The sequence below is a fragment of the Mya arenaria genome, chromosome 11 (assembly GCF_026914265.1).
Source record: "Mya arenaria isolate MELC-2E11 chromosome 11, ASM2691426v1".
NCBI classification, from domain to species: Eukaryota; Metazoa; Mollusca; class Bivalvia; order Myida; family Myidae; genus Mya; species Mya arenaria.
In genome coordinates, this window is record NC_069132.1 from 28,369,757 (window position 1) to 28,396,077 (window position 26,321).

Genomic DNA, 26,321 nt, shown 5'->3' on the forward strand with positions numbered 1-26,321 from the left:
TTTACCAAACCTTTGAACCCTGGGTGTGGCCAGTAATGACACTAGGTGCATAACTTAAACATTCACAACCAATTTTGTTAAGATGAATGCACAAACTACAGAACTTAAAGCTAAAAAATGGCCTTTGGGCATTCAACAAGAACAAGGCAGAGTAATTCACAAAATCAACTGCAGAAGCAAAAAGCAAATTGCCTCTCAAAATCCTAGACTTGCAAATTGTCTCCCTTAACTCTAGACTTGAATTTACATGTACATGTAAACTTGGCTAAAAATAGAATTCGCTCATGCAGACCTGGCTAAAAATAGAAAGCATTTCTTTAAAACTTTCATGGCCCATAATCTAGGCATTCACTGGCGGATCTGATTTTCGAAAGGAACATGCTCTAATGGATATCTAGATACTGTACAAGTTTCATTGAGATACTATCAAAACTGAAGACTGTATCGTGTTCACAACCAATTGTTTACACAATAGCATTTTTTTATACTATCAAGGGCCGTAATCTAGGCATGCATGGGCGGATCTGGCTGGTTTTCGAAAGGAAACCAGCTCTAATGGATATCTAGATACCGTACAAGTTTCATCGAGATACAATCAAAACTGAAGACTGTATCGTGTTCACAACCAATTGTTTACAGACGCACGGATGCACATACATGTACTACGTACACATTACCATCGCATAAGCTCTTCTGGCCTTTGGCCAGTCGAGATAAAAATGGGGACGTTCTTTGGGACGTTTTGGCCAGCTACTGGGGATGTTTTGACCAAAATGGGGACGTTTTGACTGTAAATTGATGACACATGACAATTATCTTCCATATAACTGTGAAAAAATCACGTTAAATTCGAATTGATCAATGGTTCAGTATAAATTCTTGTGAAATTTCAATAGGTGTAAAAGACCAATGTATTAAAATAAATTAATAAGTAATATTTATGTAATTGTCCAAGGTCAACGTTATGTTATGTAACAGGGAAGTCGAACTAGTATGGATTGAAGGAAAACAAACACCGTTTGAATGAAAAACGGGCATTTATTAAAATGCCATAAATATTGCTGAGTTATTCAAAAGGTAATTTAGAAAAGTTGTCCGAAAAACATATCTGGGTGGACCAAGACCGCCCACCCCTAGACGTATATTTTAACAAAGTGGTCAGAAAGAAAACATACAATTACAAAAACAACATAAAATCTCAAAATTAACAAAGTTTGGTGAACACATTCGGAAGAACAGTAGTTATAAGGCAATGGAAAATACAAAACGTTGCCCAGAAAAGCAAAACAATTACAACAATAATTGGTAAATCTTAAAGTACGAGGTGGTAAGTGAAAGAAACGGAGAAAAGAAAACAAGGTAGACTCTGAAAAGAGCGTCCATAAAATTAGAAGGAAAATATAAAATGGAGGAGGTGGGGAGGTGGTGGTAAAAATATATTCCAGAGACTGGCGAGCGCTTAGCACACCTTTTCTGGCGCGCGCGCTAATTTAATTGGCTAAACGTATAATCACGAAACGGTTAAAACCGGTATGTGACGAAACAGGATACCAGTGGATTTACAGTAATTCATGTAATACAACTAGATTGGAACCCTACACAAACTTTTCCTACAAAATACAGCAGGAATACAGGAATCCACTACCAATTAATTTATTTTTGACAATGATTGTTGTAACTGTATGCATATTGGAATATTCTTCATATTTTCGAAGTTATATATGTTACAGTAAGATTGTGAAACCAGGGATTTCATGAAATCCCTGAAATATGGGCAGGAATTTTACACTATCTTACTGGCTGATTTCAGTAAATCTGTGTAATTCTGTTTTAGTTAACTTACTATACAGTTTTTTTTTTCTGATTATTACATCACTCATTAGCACAAACAGTGTCAGGAAGTCAGTTCTACTGATGTGCACTACCAGGAAAAAGGTGTTGGTCAGGACAATAGGGGTTGTCTGTCTGACCATATGTCAATTATTTCCAATCACACCAGGTCAATAGGTGTGAGCCTGGCAAATGGCTTCACCTGAGGCCTGTCCTATCAAAAAGGCATCCCATCCCGGTTCAGCCCATTCAGTATAGATTTACTTTCATGCAAGATGTCTTCTGATAGTATGGAAGACGTTTTCAGGCAAGAGTTGTTCAAAAGGTATGAAGTATGTCAGAAGTATCTGATTCCAAAGAAAGAATATTACAGAATTATAGAAAGCTTGAAATCGGCATCTACCAATAATCACACAAAGATCAGGAGCAGCTACTATTTGTTATCCAAGTAAGTAGATTAATTTAAGTAATTTAAATATGTCTATTATTCCAAATGCTCAGAAAAGTTGGAAAAGAGATGACCAGGAACGAGTGTACCACACAATCCCCTAGGTCCAAAAATGAGTGCTAGATAGTCAAAATCTCCTAGGTGTAAAATACAGCATACTCAAAATCCCCTCGAAGAATAATAGTAGAATTTTCTATATATGTCTTTATAAAATTAATGTAGAATATATCATTACTAGATGATAGATAAACGGATAAATAGAGAGGGAGAGAGAGATGATGTATAAAACACGTTTTTTGTTTAATTGAATAATTAAATAGGTGATACCCAATAAGTGATGTCACAAGAAGCTGACATCATACAAGTCATCTCAAGCAGCACAACTCCTTCTCATGAAACTGACAGCATCACAGCCTCATCAAACAGCCCAGCTTCTCATGAAACTGACAGCATACCAGCCTCCTCAAGCAGCCCAACATATCCACATGAAACTGACAGTATACCAGCCGACTTAAGCAGCCAAACTCAGCCATCAGTCACCACCACACCAATCTTGGAAGACCACACTATCCAGATCAGGAAGCGTAGAGCTGAAGCCTATACAACACTACTATCTCAGGCAGAGAGGATAGTGAAACGCAGCCGTGTGGATCTCAAAACCGGCGTGCCTGGGGACAATGTGGCTGTTCCTATACCGGCAGTAGATCGTGGCAGAGGGGATCCTCGTAACATTCTTGGTGTCATCGTCAACAGAGACGTCGACACTGACCAGTACAAGATTGCTGTAAAGGCGGGTGTTTTAAAGGGACAATACTCCAGGAACCAGTTTGATTTGTGTCCTCAGCGATTACTGACAGAAGCTGATGTCAGTCAGGAGAATGTAACGTCACTTCGTTCTGCTGTTATTGCGGAATCTTCATCTGGTGGGCAAGGTTTTACCAAGTGCAACTGCAACGGTCCAAAAAAGTGCCAGTCCAACAGATGCAAATGTTTTAAAGCAAAGCTGAAGTGTAACTCAAGATGTCATTCCAGCCTCACGTGATGCAACAAATAAACTGTTGATAGATATGCCCAATATACAATGGGAAATGTGCCGCATTAATCAGTTACTGCAGTGCTCAATGCACTGGTGCCTTTTTTAAACACAATCATCAAAGTGCTTTCCTTGAGGGTTTAATTGTCAATAAATTAGATGCCGGTAAATTGATGAGTTTTACTGTTTTCTCTCTGATTTGCAGTTTGTAATTTTGGCGAAAATATTGACCGAGTTTGAAACGCAAGAAACTATACCTGAAATGTATACCTGATTATTCACATGTATAAATAAATAAAAAATCATAAGATGTATTGTCTGCTTATTTCCTCCTTTCATGAAATCCCTGACTACATTTTTTAGGGATTTCACGAAATTACTGGAATTTTCAGGGATTTCATGAAATCCTTGAGTGATTCAGTAATTTCGCGAAATTACTGAAATTTTCAGGGATTTCATGAAATCCCTGGTTTTACAATCTTACTGTAACATATATAGCATATTGAACAAAAAAAATATACGGAAATTAAAAGAAAAACCGATAAGGATTACAAGTATCCACTAATATTTATTTTAATTTTTATATTTTTGTATTGAACTTATTTGCAAAATACTTAACAATGGGTAAGTATTTCAAATTTCAATGAAATTGAGCTAGATTGGCACCTACTGTGACACCAGTGTAATTAGCAGGAGATGCACAGCAGGGATTTTCATGCCAAACATTCCTTAAACTAGGCCTTTAATCAATTGTCAATCAATCAATACTTTATATTTTTGAAAACAGAGACCGAATGAGTCCCGAACCGGGAAATAGTATCGCCCACTAATTACTCCCGATATTTTGAAGCAAAATGCGCATGATAAAACGTTTTCTCTGTATGCACATTTGTTTGTTGTTGTTTTTTTATGTGGAAAAAGGACAATACTTAAAGGCCTAATTTAAGGATGTTTGGCTTGACAATCCTCTGCTAAGCATATCCTTATTATTGCGCTTATGTCACAGTAAGGTACAATTCCCTGTGTATTTTTTTATTGGCTCAGGGCCATTTAGGGTCCATTTCAGGCTATCATAAAACCTAAAATGCTGCACAGCAGAATATCATCATCAGACTGGAGATCTGATAAAACAATTAGGCAGTAAGATTAAGATCAAGACATAGAGGTTGTGAACAATACACGGTTTATTATTAAAAAATGAGGGGGGGGGGGGGTCACCTTTAGAAGGATTAAACTAGGCCTTTATTTTTAGAAAAACACAATTTAATACATATCCAGGTCATACCACGTGGATGCACCCTCATTCATGGCAATTTGTGATTTATTTAAATTTAAAAAAGGTTTTATATCATTGAAACTATTTTATTTTTGTTATATTTGCATTTACATTTATAGGTATAAATAACAATACTATTCATTCAACAACCATACAGGCTGGGATACAATTTTAACGACACGTTACGTACGCATACAAATTGGCGCGGTTTTCAAGAAAATAGTGTAAGTCAGTGACGTTTACTCCAATTTAGGCATATAATGAAAAGAAAAAAATGTTTTTATCAGTGTAAGATAGCAATATCTAAATAAATCTCACCTCATGATGGAATTGCGTGAGGATGTTCACAGCCGCCTCAGCTGGTCTTAAATAGCAATAACATAACATAACATAACATAACATAACATAACATAACATAACATGACATAATGCTATAAATAGCAATTAATATAGTCTCGGCGTGTACGCAAATAACATCGTACATCTAAAAGGTTGCAATAAAAAGCAAAAAACAACAACAACAACAACAGTATCATTTATAATGGTATTTCGCGGGGATATTCACTGTGTGGCACTGCCACCCATGACTAGTGAAGCTCTGAGGTCTGACCACTGTCCGTTGACCAGATTGTCAGCTAATTTATCGAAGGCAGTTATGCCTTTATCAGCTTTTATTTCACCCATTAGTACTTTATGTCAACTTATACAGGTATTTGATGGTCATCATAAACACGAAGTGTGAAAGTCGTGAATATATCTGCAAGTGGAAGAAACGCAGTGTCGTTGTTCTTTTTTTCTACGCCGTGACTTATATGCATGTATACAAGAGTGTCAACTGTCACAAAACAACTCTTTATTTTAGGACACCAAATTTTGTAATAAGTGGTTGAATTTTAAGCCAAAGGTAGAGAGCGGAGACTGTAGAGTCGTTTTTGCCAGTTCAAGGGTTATAACTCTGTGCACAGTGACTGAGGCGACATGGCGAGTTATTCTGCCCATATACTTTCTACCCAAATTTGGTGATCGTATGAAGTAATTAATTTATATAATTGAATGACTCAAGTGATATGGCTGGGTAACGAAATTGTCTAAGATATCATTCCCTAATGGACAAAGGATTCTAAAGTTATTTATCAGACAGGACCAATTTGAGGTATTTCTATCATTATAGGCCAATAACTGTAGAATTACTGAATACAGAGAAATACGGCTGATAGTCAAAATGTCCGAGATATCATGCACAAACACATTCTTACCAAATTTGGTGATAACTGGACAAAGGATTTTAAAGTTAGTTAGCAGACAATGCCAATTATTGGTACGTTTTAAAATTAAAGGACACTAACCCTGGAATAACAGTAACAATATGGCTGATTATCGAACTTGTACGATTAATATGCCCATACACATTTTGAGGACACCGATGAGATGTCTAACGATTGATTTTCGGAAACAGTTCAAGAATTCTTGTTAAACATTTAATCAGTCACACAGGTCTTGAACTTTTAAACTTGCTGAGCCTTATCTGGTGTCCAGTAAATCAAGCAATTTAAAAACAATTTCATTAGATTTTCAAATATAAACCCCTTATTAATCATATTCCAATATGCGTACACTTCAATGTTTCAGTAATAAATCAGTTATCAGCGAATTCCTGTAAACTAATTAGATTCCTGCTGTATTACATGAATCCTCCTGTATCCTGTTTCGCCTCCACCCGGATAACATCTGTACAATAGATAAAACGTCACATTCCACAAACGATCTGTTATTCACATGGTTTAACTAGTCTGGAGTTCATTCCCCTAACACTGTCGTTATCGTACTGAATGAAAGATCAGTAAGCAGGGAACCAGACGAATGGTTTAACTTGTGAGATATGCTTTTACTGTTTTTCTACATGGTTCCCCATACTTCAGGTTGCTGTCGACCGAGGGGTCGGTATCCTGCCTGGACCAGCAAGAGGCGGCCATGGGCATATCTTGCAGGTTTTCGAAATAAACGACAGTATCTAACTACTGCAAGGTAAACATAGGGTAGTTAAAGGAGTACTCGTCCAAATATAACAAAGGCAAGGGAGAAAATATTCTGCGCAACCTCAGACACAGGGTGTGAAAAGGAAAACAAAACAAACATATACTCACAGATTAGTTTGATCCATTAGATGGTAACTTTTCACTTAAAACACTAGCTATGTTGTTGAAACTTGTTGACAAAATATCTGGGACCAATTAACTTCATACTCCCATATACTATCAAGTTTGGTTACGTGACTAACCACATACAAACTAGCACTGTGATTACCCTAATCTTTATTAGGTCAAGGGTCTCGTGTTAGAAAGACGAAATATTTGTCCTTGACCAGAGATGACCCCTCTATTGTTTTATGTTTGCAGTTCCACAACTTTCCTGAACACTATGGAATAATTATCAATTAGTAGCTAATGCTGAGAGGGGCATTTTTGAGTTTGTGTATACATATTTATATACTTAACTTAAAATCATTTATAAATAATTCCTAGAACTTTTAAACACATCAATGAGCTATGACATCTCTTCTAAAGTAATGTGCATCACGTTTTAAACCTGTTCTAAATTAACTTAAATTTGCACTCTTACAGACTGATGGTCATGACCATTTTTTAATATACTTAATAATTTGTAAATTTTGCCTAAATGTCTGGCAATCAGTGATATAAGATTGCTGGCAAAAGAGAAGATGTCAGTTTTCATTCTTCTGTTCAAAAATTGGTGTTTTATGGTTAAAAGGGCCACTGATGCTGAAGGAAAATTAAAATTAAATTGCAACACTAATTCTCAACTCAGCTCAAACTAGTTTATTGCATAAAACTTATACATGTCTATATATAGATAGCAAATACAACTTATGCAAGGCATGAATCTAAGCAATATCATACAGGTTATTTTTTCTTTACAGAAAAGCAGAATAATATTTTATGGATAAATGGAAAATAGTTACACGTTTCTTAAGATGTCATTGTGTGCATAGTAAAGAAACTTTGACAGGGTATGCAGAGATTTTGTTGTGCTTGTCCTTCTGTCTCCATGGCCAGCCTGTGCATGTCCGTCTGTCTCAATGGCCAGCATCTGCTTGTCCGTCTGTCTCCATGGCCAGTCTCTGCTTGTCCTTCTGTCTCCATGGCGAGTCTCTGCATATCCTTCTGTCTCCATGGCCAGTCCCTGCATGTTCTTCTGTCTCCATGACCAGTCTGTGCATGTCCATCTGTCTCCATGGCCAGTCCCTATATGTCCTTCTGTCTCCATGGCCAGTCCCTGCATGTCCTTCTGTCTCCATGGCCAGTCTGTGAATGTCCTTCTGTCTCCATGGCCAGTCCCTGCATGTCCTTCTGTCTCCATGGCCAGTCCCTGCATGCCCTTCTGTCTCCCTGGCCAGTCCCTGCATGTTCTTCTATCTCCATGACCAGTCCCTGCATGTCCTTCTGTCTCCATGACCAGTCTCTACATGTCCATCTGTCTCCATGGCCAGTCTCTGTGTGTCTTTTTGTTGCCATGGCCAGTCTCTTTTACCCTTCTGTCTCCATAGCAAACCTCAACTTGTCCTGTCTCCATAGCCAGTCTCCGTGTGTCATTCTGTCTCCAATGCAAGTTTTGCTTGTCTTTCTGTCTCCGTGGCAAGTCTCTGCATATCCTTCTGTCTCTTTGTATATTTTCGTTTGCAATGCAAGCCTCTGCTTGGCCCTCTGTCTCCATGGCAAGTTCCTGCTTGTCCTACTGTCTCCTTGGCAAGTCTCTGCTTGTCCTCTGATCTCCATTAACAGTCTCTACTTGTCCTCTGGTATCCATGTCCAGTATCTGTTAGTCATTTTGTATCCATGGCAAGTCTATGCTTTTCCTTCCCTCCCCATAGCCAGTCTCGTGTGTGTATCTCTTAGGCCAGTCTCTGCTTGTCCTTCTGTCTCCAAGGTCAGTCTATCGTTTCCATGGCAATTTTCCAATGGTCCTGAGCTCATCACCATATTTGTGAAGAACTTTGCTAAATGTCAAGAGAAGTCCATTTTGCCATCCCCTATAACATGAAGTATGAAAGTTTAAACTTAAATACATAGTATTAACAATTAATAATGTAGTGCTCAAAGCAATTGTTAACAAGAGATGTTTGTCAAACATTATGCCCCCCCCCCCCCCCCCCAGCACCATGTTGTCAGGATTATATGGACAAATAAATGAAATATGCATGGACCAAAATGACAGCTGATTTGTCACTGATATTGGATGCCATTGAGGCAGTTTTAAGATTATGACCATTCAAAGTGTGAGGATAAAGTGTGATATGACCATGACGTTTGACTCATTGACTTCAAAATCCATAGGACTCATCAGCTGGTCACAAAAAATCAAAATGTCAAGTTTGAGCGCCATGGATGCAGGCATTGACAAGTTATCACACAGACAAGCATTTTTCATTCAAGGTCACTGTGACCTTGACCTTTGACCTGATTACCCCTAAAATCATAGTGGGTAATCTACAGATCAGACGCAACTCCAAGTCAAGTTTGAGAGCCATGGGTGCAGGCATTGTCGAGTTATCACTCGAAACATTTTTCACATTCAAGGTCACTGTAAACTTGACCTTTGACTCATGGTCATCTTCTGGTCAGGCCCAACTTCCATGTCAAGTTTGATGATCATAGGTTCAGGCATTATTAAGATATCTTTGGGAGAAGATTTGTTAACTTTTTTGCATTAAATTTTACTGTGAACTTGGCCAGAGGACCCCCAAAGTCTAAACGAGTCATCTACTGGTCAGGCCTAACCTTCATGTTAAGTTTAATGGCCATAGGTAAAAATATTGCTGAGTTTGCTTTCAAGGTCATTGTGACCTTGACCTTTGACCCCTTAAATCAATAGGGGTCATGTTCTGGTCAGGCCCAAACATTCAAGGTTACTATGATCTGGTCAGGCCCAGCATCCATGTCAAGTATGAGGGCCATGGGTGCGGGCATTATCGAGTTATCACTCAGACCACCTTTTACCATTCAGGGTCAATGTGACCTTGACCTTTGGCCCGATGACCCCCAAAAACAATAGCAGTCATCTACTGGTCAGACCCAACTTCCATATCAAGTTTGATGACCATAGATCTAGGCATTCTTGAGTTATCACTTGGACAAGATTTAAAATTATTTTACCATTAAATGTCACTGTGACCTTGACCTTTGACCCCATGAGCCCAAAAATCAATAGGGGTCATTTACTGGTCAGGCCCAACCTTTCTGACAAGTTTGATGACCATTATATGTCAAGGAATTGTGTAGTTACCACTAGGACAAGCTTTGGTCTACCGACAGAACGACCGATCGACATGTGCAAAGCAATATACCCCTCTTCTTCGAAGGGTGGGCATAATAAACAAGAGCTGTCACAGAGACAGCGGGCTTGACAATTCTGCCGCTTTTCAGTGTATGGAGTGAATTTTTTTTGCGAAACATGCATGGATCACTGTTAGATAAGATTTCAATACAATATATGATGTGCTGAGATATTTACATAAATTGAATGGAAAATATTAGAGGTGGTTTGCAAACTTTAACGTAAATTCTAAGTAAAACGAGCGCCGTCTTAAGACAGCGTGCTCGACTACGCCGCTTTGACTTAGAATACAATAACGATGTAATAATACCAAGTTTGGTCTCTTTATGTCAAACCTAACTAAAATTATTTGATACATATTAAGGTGACTTTGATGCTGCCCTCCCACCAGCCCGCCCAAACAATGACGCAAGTCATTCAAATAACTTGATTTCCCATTATGAAAATGTGGTTAAGAATATACAAATATGCCTTTCAAAGGAAATAAAAAAAACAAGAGCTGTCACAGTATGTGACGAATGCCCCCGATTGTGACATTGACCTATGAACAAGGTCAGTACATGAAAAGTTGATCTTGCCTTTACATGTCAAATACATATGGCAAATTATTTTAAATTGCCTCTAAACATAAAAAAAATACCACCCATAGTTCACAACCCACACTGTTATGTCCTTATATATGCAGCATTCGATTGAGTGAATAAACACCCAAGTGTGACCTTGACCTTTGAGATAGGGACACGGGTCTGTCATGCGACACGTCGTCTTGGTATGTGGAACACATGTGGCAAGTTATTTTAAAACCTGTCCATACAAGGGAAAGTTACAACCCAGACACGACAACTTATACTCTATGTCCTTATATGCAGCAATCTGTTGTGAATAAACACTAAGTGTGACCTTGACCTTAGAGGTAGGGACACGGGTCTTGCACACGACACGTCATCTTGGTATGTGGAACACATGTGGCAAGTTATTTTAAAATCTGTCCATACAAGGGAAAGTTACAGCCCGGACACGACAACCTATACTCTATGTCCTTACATGCAGCTCTCTATTGTGAATAAACACTAAGTGTGACCTTGACCTTAGAGGTAGGGACACAGGTCGTTCACGCGACACGTTGTTTTGGTATGTGGAACACATGTGGCAAGTTATTTTAAAATCTGTCCATACATGGGAAAGTTACAGCCCGGACACGACAACCTATACTCTATGTCCTATATGCAGCACTCCATTGTGAATAAACACTAAGTGTGACCTTGACCTTTGAGGTAGGGGCACGGGTCTTGCACGCGACACGTCGTCTTGGTCTGTGGAACACATGTGGCAAGTTATTTTAAAATCTGTCCATACAAGGGAAAGTTACAGCCCGGACACGACAACCTATACTCTATGTCCTATATGCAGCACTCCATTAGGAATAAAGACTTAGTGTGACCTTGACCTTTGAGGTAGGGACACGGGTCGGTCATGCGACACGTCGTCTTGGTATGTGGAACACATGTGGCAAGTTATTTTAAAATCTGTCTATACAAGAGAAAGTTACAGCCCGGACACGACAACCTATACTCTTTGTCCTAAATGCAGCACTCCATTGTGAATAAAGACTTAAGTGTGACCTTGACCTTTGAGGTAGGGGCACGGGTCTTGCACGCGACACGTCGTCTTGGTATGTGGAACACATGTGGCAAGTTATTTTAAAATCTGTCCATACAAGGGAAAGTTACAGCCCGGACAAGAGTTATTGAGCCGGACACACGGACGGACGGACGGTGCGATTTTAATATGCCCACCTTCGGGGCATAAAAATAAATAAATAATAATAATAGTAATAATAATTCAAGGACCATAACTTCTATTTAGGCTATGTTTCTTGTTGTTAGATGGTCGTAAATAATTTTGAATTTTATTAAGTGCATTTAATGAACGGTATAGAAGTTTTTTTTATTAAAATCCCAACTTGCCCTTAACTTTTACTTGCCTAAAACTTTAACCTTAGTCAATCAGGGGCCATAACTTGTATTAAGGATATGGAGTTATGTTACCTCATTGGGTGATGGTCCTGAACAATTGTGTGAAGTAGTAAGTCAATTGAATGAAGGGTATAGAAGTTATTAAACAATATCCCAACCTGCCCTAAATCTTTAACCTAAGTTCCATAGTCAATCAGGGGCCATAATTTGTATAAAAGATAATATGGAGTTATCTAACCTCATTATGTGATGGCTCTGAACATCTGTGTGAAGTATTAACTCAATTGAATGAATGGTATTGGAGTTTTAAGTGAAAATCCCTACTTGCCCTAAAACTTTAACCTGCCCTAAAACTTTAACCTAAGCCAATCAGGGGCCATAACATGTATTTAGGATAATATGGAGTTATGCAACCTCATTGTGTGATGGCCCTGAACAACTGTGTGAAGTATTAAGTCAATTGAACAAAGGATATAGAAGTTATTAATAAATATTCCAACTTGCCCTAAAACTTGAACCCAAGTTCCATAGTCAATCAGGGGCCATAATCTGTGTAAAGAATAATATGGAGTTATCTAACCTCATCATGTGATGGCCCTGAACAACTGTGTGAAGTATTAAGTCAATTGAATGTAGGGTATTGGACTTATATAGTTATCTCCTCCTGTGTACAGGTTGGGGGCATGATGGTGAAAAAGCGTGCAAAGTTTCAAAGCCAGATGTCAATGGACTTTGAAAATATTTGAGGTGGTTTGCAAACTTTAAAGTAAATTCTGAGTAGAAAAAGGGGCAAAATTTTGTCAAAATGCTTCATTTTCCATTCAGCATTCAGACAATGACCTATAATCACAGTGACAAAAATAGTTATTGGTACATTTACTTGTGAGCGTAGAAACACCTATTTCTATTGTTCAGAAAATTAAAAGAACTTTATAATAAAAGGAACACATATTGTTGAAATTTGTTTGTGAATCGGTCAAAATGAAATTCGATGTTATTGATACAAACCTAGAGTACAAATCTGACAACTTGACAGTGCAGTGCTTCCCTCTGCATTCAGATAATAGCCCATGGGGAATGATGTTCCACTGCCACTACCCTGGGGACAATATTGGGATATTTGTCTCCGGTGTTTCCATCAAAGGGTTCCTGCCAGACACTGCCGTTCATACACCAGTAACCTGGGGATAAAACAAGCTTTGAAGTGGAGGCAAACAATCATTGGCTATTTGGCTATTTGAACCAGTTGCATGAATATATTTATTGGTCATCCAAAGTTGATGTAATGCATAGAACAAAATGGGCAAACTTTACAGATCTTATTACTAAGTATTATTTATTGAAAAAATTGCTCTCCTTAATTGTTCAAATTATTCCTTAAACATCTTAAGTCATTTCCTACCTTAAGTCAATTTCCTATTAATTAACAAATGTTTTTAACATAATAATATGAGGGTTTTCCATACAGTAAATGAAACAAATTTCTTCAAATGGCATGTATGACTATAAGCTTGGTAAAGGATCTTACCAGCATCACAGGGCCCAGCAGGTTCATGTAGTCTTTCAGTGAGACAGTATGAACCTTCAGAACATATTGTGGGCACTATAGTTCCCCTGGGCAGTAGGTGCTGAAATATGCATGGGCATCTAGATATATAACATACACATAGCTTGAAAAAAAAACAATAATGCACTTAATGGAACACATTATAGATTTACACTTGATAAATGAACAAAAGAAGAGAACTAATTTCAATGCATTATTATGTTTAACTCATTTGACTTTATGATAAAAAAGAAAGTGCAACTATGTATTACTCACCCCTGTGTGTAGCCTTCCGAACCGTCCAGTTTACATTTCCCGCCCTGACTGGCCACAGTTGGTGTGGGCTGAGTGGCTCCAATAATGCAGTAATATCCACATCTGGAACATTGAAGATGCTCATATTAAACACAAATTTGCATGTGTTATCTTTTTTTTTTTATTTAAGTGTACCGTACACAACAACAATGTCAATAAAAACATTGTTCATCATTTAATACATAAGGAAAAAGAAGCATGCCTTTTGAAATATCATATAGTTTAGTGTTTCATCTATTCTAAGCTTATTTTCATGTTATTTAATTGTTTTCCTTTTTTTTTACTTTGTATATATATATATATAAGCCATTCTGTACATACATGTGAAATGTTTCTGTGGAAACTTGGTCAATCTAGCAAATCTTGAAACTTGGTTGTCTGGTTAGCGCAGAGGTAAGCGCACTTGCTTCTAACCATAGAGACATGGGTTTGATTCCTGGCCTGGGCGTATGTGAGTTTTGGTGTTGGTCAACAGCCAGACAAATGGGGTTTACTGCAAGTTCTCCAGTTTCCCCCACAACACAAGACCACACTCTCGCACAACATAGTGCCAGCAAGACCAAACCTTCAGGGCATCCTTTGCAGTCAAGGTCTGTCCAATTTCATCCTGGAACCTACCAGTGGGGCAATCAATGGGTACCTCTGAACCCTGAGGACAGTATGTGCCCGTGGGACAAAGGCTACCATATCCTGGAATATCATGGTGGTCAAATTATATTTGAGAAAGGTTTTGCCTATGTCTTTTTTTTTAAACAGATTTATCAAAAAGCCTGGATGTCATTCATGAATTTGTTGTGTTGGAATAAAATTCAAAAACATTCACGGACTATATGTGAACGATGTCATATGTTTACCTTAAATCACTGCATATAGGACACACATTTTTCTCCTAGAATTCCCATAAATAAAATGCCTGCGCTATCATTTAAAAAAAAAAATCAGTTTAAACTAAAAGAAATCAGTACTTACCAGTATGACCCCAAGTCCACAGGTTGCATTGTATGTGGAGGGATCAGCATCATTATCGGGGTCTCCCCTGTCAACACCAGACTGACACCAGTGACCCGTGTTACAGTCACCCGTGACTGCTGTGGCACCCTCTGTGTTGCAGTACTTGCTGGCAAGACAGTCGGTGCACTCAGACTGCTTAAAGAGTATTATGTATGATATGAATTTATTGTGTTACATTTGAATGATTAACAACAAAAAACTTACCATTTACAGTAACAATACAATGCTGAATGTTGCTGTCATACATGCAGTCAATTCCCGGAAGGATATGCAAACATTACGTACTTGACATTCGGGTAAAATATAACTGGAAACTTACCTGGATGAGAGAAAAGCTATTGCTGAATGTTCCATTGGGACAGGTCTGCCATTCATAGCCAGTTCCCTCAGGACAGTAACAGCCCTTGGGACAGGCAAACTTCACTGAGTTGACTTTGTTGGTGGTCACTGAGTCATATATACAGTAGGATCTGCGAAGGAAGAGAGAAGGTGCAATTGTTGATGTAGTTTAAGAGAATGAAGGGAAGACTTTGTTTTAAAACGAAAATGCTTGTTCAATAAAGTACAGTAAAACTGTTCACTGAGTTCGAAACAACACTTACTTAATATGTAAAGATTTGGTATCTTCTGGTATCAGCACAATGAGTTTTATCTAAATCACTAGGAAAGCTTTCATAATTTTTTTAAATATACAAGATTTTTTTCGAAATTAAAATTCACATGTAAATAATACAATGGAAACTAAAGGGTTGAGCCCAGTAATCAGATATTCAAAAATAAAATATGGGGAAGACATTACAAATGTTGTTAGAACATTTGCTCTTTGTATACTCTATATCATTGTTGTAAATACCGATCATGTTCAAAGAAAAAAGGCAATAAAATATGTTAAAACAAGAGATGTTTGTCAAACATTATGCCCCCCCCCCCCTGAGCGCCATGTTGTCAGGATTATATGGACAATTGAATGAAATATGCATGGACCGAAATGACAGCTGATTTGTTGCTGTTTTAGGATTATGACCATTAAAGTGTGAGGATAAAGTGTGCTATGACCGTCATGACCTTTGACTCTATGAACTCAAAATCCAGAGTCATTAGCTGGTCACCAGAAACCTAAATGTCAAGTTTGAGGGCCATGAGTGCAGGCATTGTCAAGTTATCAAAAGACAAGTTTTTTTTGTTCAAGGTCACTGTGACCTTGACCTTTGACCCGATGACCCCTTAAATCATAAGGGGTCATCTACAAGTCAGATGCAACTCCAAGTCAAGTTTGGAGGACATGGGTTCAGGCATTGTTGAGTTATCACTCGGACAACCTTTTACCATTCAAGATCACTGTGACCTTGACCTTTGGCTCTTTGAATCCTAAAATCAATAATGGTGATCTACTGGTCAGGCTTAACATCCATGTCAAGTTTAATGATCATAGGTTCAGGCATTGTCGAGATATCATTGGGGGAAGATTTGTTAACTTTTTTGCATTAAAGGTTACTGTGACATTGACCTTGGCCTGATGACCCCCAAAGTCGATAGGGGTCATCTACTTGGCAGGCCCAACCTTCATGTCAAGTTTAATGACCATAGGTCCAAGAATTGTCGAGTTTGCTTTCAAGGTCACTGTGACCTTGACCTTTGACCCCTAAAATCAATAGGGGTCATCTACTGGTCAGGCCCAACCTTCAAGTCAAGTTTGAGGGCCATGGGTGCAGGCATTGTTGAGTTATCAATCGGACAACCTTTTACCATTCAAGGTCACTGTGACCTTGACCTTTGGCCCAATGACCCCCCAAAAACAATAGGGGTCATCTACTGGTCAGGCCCAACCTACAAGTCAAGTTTGAGGGCCATGGGTGCAGGCATTGTTGAGTTATCACTCGAACAACCTTTTACCATTCAAGGTCACTGTGACCTTGACCCATTGAGCCCAAAAAACAATAGGGGTCAGCTACTGGTCAGGCCCAACCTCCAAGTCAAGTTTGAGGGCCATGGGTGCAGGCATTGTCACGTTATCACTCGGACAACCTTTTACCATTCAAGGTCACTGTGACCTTGACCCTTGGCCTGATGACCCCCAAAAACAATAGGGGTCATCTACTGGTCAGGCCCAACCTTATGTGAAGTTTGATGACCATACGTCCAGGAATTGTTGAGTTATCACTCGGACAAGCTTTGGTCTATCGACGGACCGACCGACCGACCGACATACCGACATGCCTGTGCAAAGCAATATACCCCTCTTCTTCGAAGGGGGGCATAATTAATAAACCATGTAAAATGAGTTTAAGAACTTTTACAACAAATTAGCAATTCTTTAATACCCATAATCACTCAGTAATCAACAAGCTGTGCTTACCCTGCTGGACATGAAACACATTCCCATTGCGTTCTCTGACTGGTATAGGAATCTGCAGGGCATTCAACTGGGTCCGCGCTTCCCTCAGGACAGTGATATTGGGTCGTGCAACGGGTTGGGTTGGCCACTGTGGTACCTGCAATAGTTACATTTTAAAGGCTATAAGTAAGTATTACTGTATTGTCTGGCACGTAAAGGAGTCACAGACATTAGAAGGGTCCCTCGGGACAGTGGTACAGGATCGTGCAACGGGTTGGGTTGGCAGCTGTGGAACCTACAATATTTACATTTTAAAGGCTGTAAGTAAGTGTTATTGTCTGGTATGTAAAAGAGTCACAGACATTAGAAGAGCCCCTCGCAACAGTGGTACAGGATCGTGCAACAGGTTGGGTTGGCAGCTGTGAAACCTACAATATTTACATTTTAAAGGCTGTAAGTAAGTATTATTGTCAGGTATGTAAAAGAGCCACAGACATTAGAAGCGTCCCTCGGGACAGTTGTTTGAGATCAGGGTATTGGTCAGGGACAGTTGTATGAGATCAGGGTACTGGTCAGGGACAGTTGTTTGAGATCAGGGTATTGTTCAGGGACAGTTGTTTGAGATCAGGGTATTGGTCAGGCGGGACAGTTGTTTGAGATCAGGGTATTGGTCAGGGACAGTTGTATGAGATCAGGGTAATGGTCAGGGCCTTGTTTCAATGAGACATATTAGTCATTAATCTTACGCTGCTAAAAAGTGCTCAGATACACTCTTAAAATTATGGCAAAAATATATGCGCAAAAATTCCCTAAGACATTTTTTATTGAAACACAGTTTATGCCCAAAAGAGGTAATGACTGGAAAAATTCGATCAGCGCAACCCAGGATGCGTTTTTCTTATTTAAAGTTACTTATTCTAAAACAGTAGTTTTAAGAACCATTGTGTTACTTATATATCAGATAGCCAGGCTTCCAAAAGACAAAAGAATCTGCATGACAGTGTTATGGCAACATTTCAACAATTTTCAGCACTGTATCCTATCTGCAACATAGTAGTAGTCCTGTGTACGCTTGCTAACATGTTCAGGAAGGCAAATTGTGCAATAAAATGCAGCGTGATAATTATGTTGTACAATTCTCAGAATGGGCCAACATTTTGAGTTACTTGTCACATTTTTTTAAACATTTATAACTAACCTTCTGGGCAGTATCTTCCTTTGGGGCACTGGACTGGTGAGTCATTATCAGAGCCTGTTTCACAGTAAAAGCCCAGGGTACACAGCCCTGCAGGAACAGTAAGGGCCAGGGCATTACAGTAGGACCCTGTAAACATTGTTTTCTCAAACCGGACGTCAAGGACCAATATTTATCTACTGAATGTAAGCATTTTCCGTTGGCTCAAATTTTCCAAGGCTCGAGGTATTTTCGCTGGTCCATGTTTGTTCCAGCCAACATGGTTCGACTGTAGACATTATATTAACAAATTCATAAAATTGCATTAACACATCATTGCATCCTAATAATGGATGTCTTACATTAAAAATACGTAAATCTTACCAATACAAGGTGTGCATTCTGATGCGTCTGTGAGGGCTGTCTGGTAATTGTATGTGCCTGCAGGACATGCATGCTGGTTGGACGTCTGGGTGCCATTGGGGCAATAGTGACCTGCAACGGGAAATTAAAGGAGCTTCTACAAACTCTGGGTTAATATTCAATATTGGTCTTAGTTTGATTGTAAGATCAATGTAGCTAATCCGATCATAAATGATATAAATTCTATGAAGTTTATTTTGTATGACCATTTTATTGCAAATGGAATACCACCCCTACTCACAATCATGGCCATGTATTATAAACTGAAAATTCCTTTTTCCTTGAATCATGTAGAAGGTTGAGTACAAACCTTCATTACAAATAACTACTGATGTAAATAAACAGTGGCATTCAGGGACATAAATATATATATATATATATATATATATATATATAATATATATATATATTTGTTACACAGGAAAGGGGCCTTAGACACGTTTACAGTTGCGTATGAACGTATATGTCTATCTGTCAATGTTTTTCCTTTCAAAAACAATGTTTGTGGGATGATGATACCAGCAGAATACCATCTGCCCATATATATTTGTCATCTGCCCACATCTACCCTTCAACCTGTCTTCCAATTAATATATACTAGTCATCTGCCCACTTTCCGTCTTGTATATATAGATATATATATATATATATATGTCACATATATTTGTCATCTGGACGGTATTATCAAATCGGTTACATAGGGAATGGGACTCAGACACGTTTACAGTTGCGTACGAGAACAAGGATGTGTGTCCGAATGACGTTAACTATATGAAGCCTAGCCATCGGCAAAGTCATCATCCCGTAACACCGGTTTGAGGACGACTGCCCACTTTTACGGTTTTACCAGTATATATATATATATATTTGCCGATGGCTAGGCTTCATATAGTTAACGTCATTGCGAATATATATGGTTCAGTATACTATATATCACAATATAGTGTCTGTAATCTCCCTTTTTAAAAACAACGCTGTGGGATGATTTTACGGGCAGAATACCATCTGCCCATATATATTTGTCATCTCCCCACATCTACCCGCAATATGTCTTGTATATATATGTATATATATGTCACATATATTTGTCATCTGGACGGTATTATCAAATTTGTTACACAGGAAAGGGGCCTTAGACACGTTTACAGTTGCGTACGAACGTATATGTCTATCTGTCAATGTTTTTCCTTTCAAAAACAATGTTTGTGGGATGATGATACCAGCAGAATACCATCTGCCCATATATATTTGTCATCTGCCCACATCTACCCTTCAACCTGTCTTCCAATTAATATATACTAGTCATCTGCCCACTTTCCGTCTTGTATATATAGATATATATATATATATATATATGTCACATATATTTGTCATCTGGACGGTATTATCAAATCGGTTACATAGGGAATGGGACTCAGACACGTTTACAGTTGCGTACGAGAACAAGGATGTGTGTCCGAATGGTTTTAGATACAACGAGGAACGAGACAGGGGGGACGCTGGAGTCAATCTCCTTTACATAATCAACCTTATGCACACGGGCACTCGTTATCAATATTAGATGTCTGTGTATGATGCTCTACGTACGCCGGCGACATGGTTTTGCTTTCACTTGGCAAAAACGGCTTAGAACTTTTCCCCACCAATTCACTAAAAGAACGATATCATTATAATGCAAGTAATACACAAATAGTGGTATTAAATGATACAAAGTCGATATTAACTTGCACCCAAGAGTCTTATGCGACAAGTACATTGACATAAATAATAGTATTTAAGATGCGTGATGTGAACTCAGAAAACAATAATCCAGTCTAATAGATTGCGGCGCATCCGATGATAAAAGTCTACACCCACTAACCATGAAACGTTTTTTCAGACTATAGTCCTTCCAAAAAAAGATATACGGTTGTGAGGTTTGGAACAATATTTCAACAGCACAAATGATTTCCCTTAATCGAGTGCATAAACAGTGTATAATTTATACACTGTTAATGCACATGAAAAACGTAATAATTCTAGAATTGACTCATTTTCACATTTATGAAGGTCGGATGTAGATTGACAAAAACCCCGACTATTTTTCAGACGGCTTCACTAAGTGATGATAGTCGAGTACATTTATTCAAAACGGTACTAAGGTACCTACATTATTTAGGCAAGCAACTTGCTCAGTGTTTACCATATATGTTATTAACCGTGTAGTGTATCTATGATTTGGTTAAAGGGTGACTTTAAAACTGTAAATAAGATAATCATCGCATCATACATTAGTTTACCAATTCCGTCTTTGTGATAGGCTGATGTTTATATGGTGAAATTAAAGTTCCATTTTGCATTATAATAAGTTTGATATTTAATTATTATCATAATTTAACTCTACTTGTTTATGGCACAAGTACCGACATAAATTCAATCGGAAAGTTAATGCAAATGTATTACATTTTCAACGTTTGTTGTACAACTTACATCTATTTAGTTTACCAATATAAATGCACGTGCTCAGAGACTGTTGAGGAAGTTGCCTGGCATAGGGGCGGTTGACTGTCAGTAGATAAGAATTGACCCAACCTCTGCACCAACCACGCCTGTGTACAGTATTGTCTTCAACAACCTCAGATACACTGCATCATATTTTGATTATATTATATACATGTATATAGTTTGGATTGGTTGTTTGTTCTTTCACTTTTATTTACTTCTGCTTACGTTTGTTTCGTCGTATCTTGTAAACGTATTTCATTTTGGTTACCTGTTTAAAATCCCTTCATTATGGAGGAATTAAAGAATATCTGTCTATCTGTCAATGTTTCTCCTTTCAAAAACAATGTTTGTGGGATGATGATACCAGCAGAATACCATCTGCCCATATATATTTGTCATCTGCCCACATCTACCCTCAACCTGTCTTCCAATTAATATATACTAGTCATCTGCCCACTTTCCGTCTTGTATATATATATATATATATATGCATATGCCACATATATTTGTCATCTGGACGGTATTATCAAATTGGTTACACAGGGAAGGGGCCTCACACATTTACAGTTGCGTACGAACACAAGGATGTGTGTCCGAATGGTTCTAGATAAAACAAGGAACGAGAGAGCGGGAACGCTTGAGTCAATCTCCTCTACATAATCAACCTTATGCACACGGGCACTCGTTATCAATATTAGATGTCTGTGTATGATGCTCAACGTACGCCGGCGACATGGTTTTACTTTTACTTGGCAAAGACGGCTTAGAACTTTGTCCCACCCATTCACTTAAAGAACGTTATCATTATAATGCAAGTTAAACACAAGTAGTGGTATTAAATGAAACAAAGTCGATGTTAACTTGCACCCAAGAGTCTTATGCGATAAGTACATGGACACAAATAATAGTATTTAAGATGCGTGCTGTGAACTCAGAAAACAATAATCCAGTCTAATAGATTGCGGCGCATCCGATGATAAAAGTCTACACCCACTAACCATGAAACATTTTTTCAGACTATAGTCCTTCCAAAAAAAGATATACGGTTGTGAGGTTTGGAACAATATTTCAACAGCACAAATGATTTCCCTTAATCGAGTGCATAAACAGTGTATAATTTAAACACTGTTTATGCACATGAAAAAAACGTAATAATTCTAGAATTGACTTATTTTCACATTTATGAAGGTCGGATGTAGATTGACAAAAAACCCGACTAATTTTCGGACGGCTTTCACTAAGTGATGATAGTCGAGTACATTTATTCAAAACGGTACTAAGGTACCTACATTATTTAGGCAAGCCACTTGCTCAGTGTTTGCCATATATGTTATTAACCGTGTAGTGTATCTATGATTTGGTTAAAAGGTGACTTTAAAACTGTAAATAAGATAATCATCGCATCATACATTAGTTTACCAATTCTGTCTTTGTGATTGGCTGATGTTTATATGGTGAAATTAAAGTTCCATTTTGCATTATAATAAGTTTGATATTTAATTATTATCATAATTTAACTCTACTTGTTAATGACACAAGTACCGACATAAATTCAATCGGAAAGTTAATGCAAATGTATTATATTTTCAACGTTTGTTGTACAACTTACATCTATTTAGTTTACCAATATAAATGCACGTGCTCAGAGACTGTTGAGGAAGTTGCCTGGCATAGGGGCGGTTGACTGTCAGTAGATAAGGATTGACCCAACCTCTGCACCAACCACGCCTGTGTACAGTATTGTCTTCAACAACCTCAGATACACTGCATCATATTTTGATTATATTATATACATGTATATAGTTTGGATTGGTTGTTTGTTCTTTCACTTTTATTTACTTCTGCTTACGTTTGTTTTGTCGTATCTTGTAAACGTATTTCATTTTGGTTACCTGTTTAAAATCCCTTCATTATGGAGGAATTAAAGAATATCTGTCTATCTGTCAATGTTTCTCCTTTCAAAAACAATGTGTGTGGGATGATGATACCAGCAGAATACCATCTGCCCATATATATTTGTCATCTGCCCACATCTACCCTCAACCTGTCTTCCAATTAATATATACTAGTCATCTGCCCACTTTCCGCAAGATATATATACTTGTCACATACATTTGTTATATCTGGACGGTATTATATTTTTTTAACACAGGGAAAGGATATAATAATAATAATAATAATAATAATAATAATAATAATAATCGTTTGCTTACAACTGCTCAATTTCATTTATATATCCAAGAGCATATTTGCTGAACTTTGATATCACAGTGACTGTTGGATACCACAGTGACTGAACATTTGATCAATTTATGATTTGATGGCTATCATTGGTATCAATATTAATACATACAAAACGTGTTTGACGTACTTAACGTGTCTTCTCTATGCTAAGCATTTCAGCTACATGCAGGATAATGGTTATTATTCAGAACAATACGTAATTTCAACTGGAATGGTATGTATGCAATACCGTCTTAATAAATCTTGTTTATAGAACGAAAAATATATTTTCCCAAACATAGTAAAAAAAAACATTAAATAAATATGATTTCGTATTTTCGTTATAGGATTGCCCGTCCAGTAGTAATTCAATTTCTCTTGATAGCATTTTTATTTATGGACTACCTCAGCAGGTTGAATAAATTGCATGTTGCCTTACTTCAATGTGAACACCTTTTGCATTAATATACACGTCTGGTCAGTCGATTGCAATCCGAACATATAGTTTGGATTATGAATGATGCAGCAGCGTAACGCAAATAAAAACAAAATCGTCGGAATCTCATTTTACAATAACGCATATACGTATAATGTTCTAAACCAACTTGCATTATTTTGAATATCATGCCAAAATTATTAAATCAAATACTTGTAGTAAAGCTAACGGTGGAAATGATGTGGCATGTGTATATTTTTATTTATTTCGTACGACGGACATACTTAGTCGTGCGCACGAATTACTCTGGCGTGAGCATGTGTGACTAAGTCGTGTGAACGGAACACTATGTCTCGCACACGAGTTACTATGTCGTGCACACGCGATTATTATGTCTGGACGAGAAAGATACGACAGTTTATTAGCATTTTTCAAAATATGTCAAAAGGCAGGGTTGTCCACTAGTTGACAGCCAAGCAGCCCTATATCAAGTCTGATGTTTTCTGTAATGACTGTGCAAAACTAACCAGTGTTGTTGCAAACACACCCTACCGTTACCCGTCTTTAATAATTTCAACTAACGTTGCATCCACTCAAAGCTCAACCCTTACGGCGGGACCCCTTCTCGTCTACTATTTACCGCCTTTCACAACAAAGTCGATACCACTCAAAAACTTCAGACAGTGACATATTCTTTCACGTACATGTTTATTGCGTGACGTCAAATATCTTAATTGTTGAATATCCAACCTGACAAGAAAATTTGATTATTGCGCGTGTTTCCGGCGGATTAAATGACTCCGTGATAAGACATGGGTTGAAGCGATAGAAGTGGAGTTGTTTACATATATGAACAGAAATGATGGTGAATATTTGGCAAATGACGTCAACGATGTCCAACAGTGTATGTATACACGTTTGTAGAAACTAGGGATGCAAACGAATGGCAAAATCGATATTCGAATATTCGGTAATTCTTTCGATCGAATATTCGATAAAAATTGAATCTTTAAAAAGTTATAGTTATCTATTAATTTTAGTTATAAACCATGATACCTTTTCTTTATCTGTCGAATGTTTCCAGTGTTATCGTAATACAATACAATACATAGTAGCGTGTCGAATATTATTACATCGACATATGAAATACATATCTAGCACATAACAAGCACATACAATTCAATGAAATCACTCATCAATAAAATCATCACATATGATGGCCTTGTTCTTATTCAGAAATATTATCTTATCAACAAGATCACATGACAGTCTGTTTCTAAGTTTGTTAACAATGAGTCCGGCGCAGGAGAAAATTCTGATGGCACAGACGTCGCAGGTATCCCAAGCAGTTGGCGAGCAACATGTGCAACGCGAGGAAAGCGTCCCTCGTTCTTTTTCCATCATGCAAGTGGAGTGGCCTCCTCGTCGGAAGGTTCGTGCCGGTACCGACGCAGCTCGTCGTTAGCCGTCTTGGTCGTCTTTGGAACCATGAAGCTAAGACGGGGTCGTTTGGAGGGTGTTGACGCACTCTGGTCGGGGTTGGCAACCGAAATGGAACATCGTCCAATCTACTCTCGAGCGCGTCTTCCGTGTAGCGCTGCTGTTCCGTTGACAGGAAGTCCAGGTCTTTGTAGCGGGGGTCCAATAGAGCGGCAAGGACTAGGGTGGATGTGGCGGTGACATGGTTCAAAGGTCGGAAGCGGCGACGAAGCTCAGCAGCAATAACACCCTTCACTTCCTTGACGACATGGGAATCAGCCTCGCATGCACGGAGTGTGTTGTCCAAATGACTTGTCACGATGAGATAAACTTCACTGCATGACACGTTCTTCTCCGTTGACATATACGAAGTCGTCTCAGTCAAATGACTGAGTACGTCACTCAACTCGGAGACGATGGTCCACTCGCCGTCCTTCAACGACAGGTGCTGGTCGGCCTTCCGGGTAACCCGAGTGTCCAGCATGAGGTCGGACAGGACGCGGCGTTGCTCGTTCAGCCGGGCCAGTATAGCATGCGTGATGTTCCATCGGGTTGTAACATCCTGCACCAGCTTGTGTTTGGGCACCTTGAGAGTAGCTTGGCGCTTGCGCATTTCGGCCGTCAATGTAGTCAAGTGTTTGATGTGCCCGACCAGCTTACGACATCTGGAGACGACCCTGTTGACATCAGGGAGAGCAAATGCCGGCTTGATGGCCAGCTGCAGTGTTTGCCCAAAGCACCCAGAACACAAATCATGTTTAAGACCAGAAACGGTAAACTTTTTCATTGATTGCTGTTTACTGCTTTCACTTTGAGAACTCGGATGCTTAGCCTTCACGTGATTCCAGAGATTAGTCGTCGTGCCCATGTACGACAACCTCACACTGCATAGTTTGCACGTGACAGATTTCTTGTCAACAGAGCGCGTGAAATAAGTCCATACTTCAGATGTGGCTGGCATTTTTTACGTTGTTAAGAAA

General features: G+C 38.5%; 1 protein-coding gene across 1 annotated transcript in view; it reads right to left on the minus strand.

The window, feature by feature from the left end:
- Window positions 1–8,511: 8,511 nt before the first annotated feature.
- Window positions 8,512–26,321, minus strand: part of LOC128208182 (uncharacterized) — a 48,913-nt gene continuing 31,103 nt past the window's right edge. The window contains exons 6-14 of the mRNA XM_052911613.1: window positions 18,681–18,791; window positions 17,144–17,279; window positions 15,107–15,257; window positions 14,746–14,922; window positions 14,342–14,466; window positions 13,738–13,839; window positions 13,444–13,543; window positions 12,924–13,096; window positions 8,512–8,635 (exon numbers count right to left, since the gene is read on the minus strand). Of these exons, the coding sequence (XP_052767573.1) occupies window positions 14,362–14,466; window positions 14,746–14,922; window positions 15,107–15,257; window positions 17,144–17,279; window positions 18,681–18,791 (680 nt within the window). The 3' untranslated portion in view covers window positions 8,512–8,635; window positions 12,924–13,096; window positions 13,444–13,543; window positions 13,738–13,839; window positions 14,342–14,361. The remainder of the gene's footprint in view (window positions 8,636–12,923; window positions 13,097–13,443; window positions 13,544–13,737; window positions 13,840–14,341; window positions 14,467–14,745; window positions 14,923–15,106; window positions 15,258–17,143; window positions 17,280–18,680; window positions 18,792–26,321) is intronic.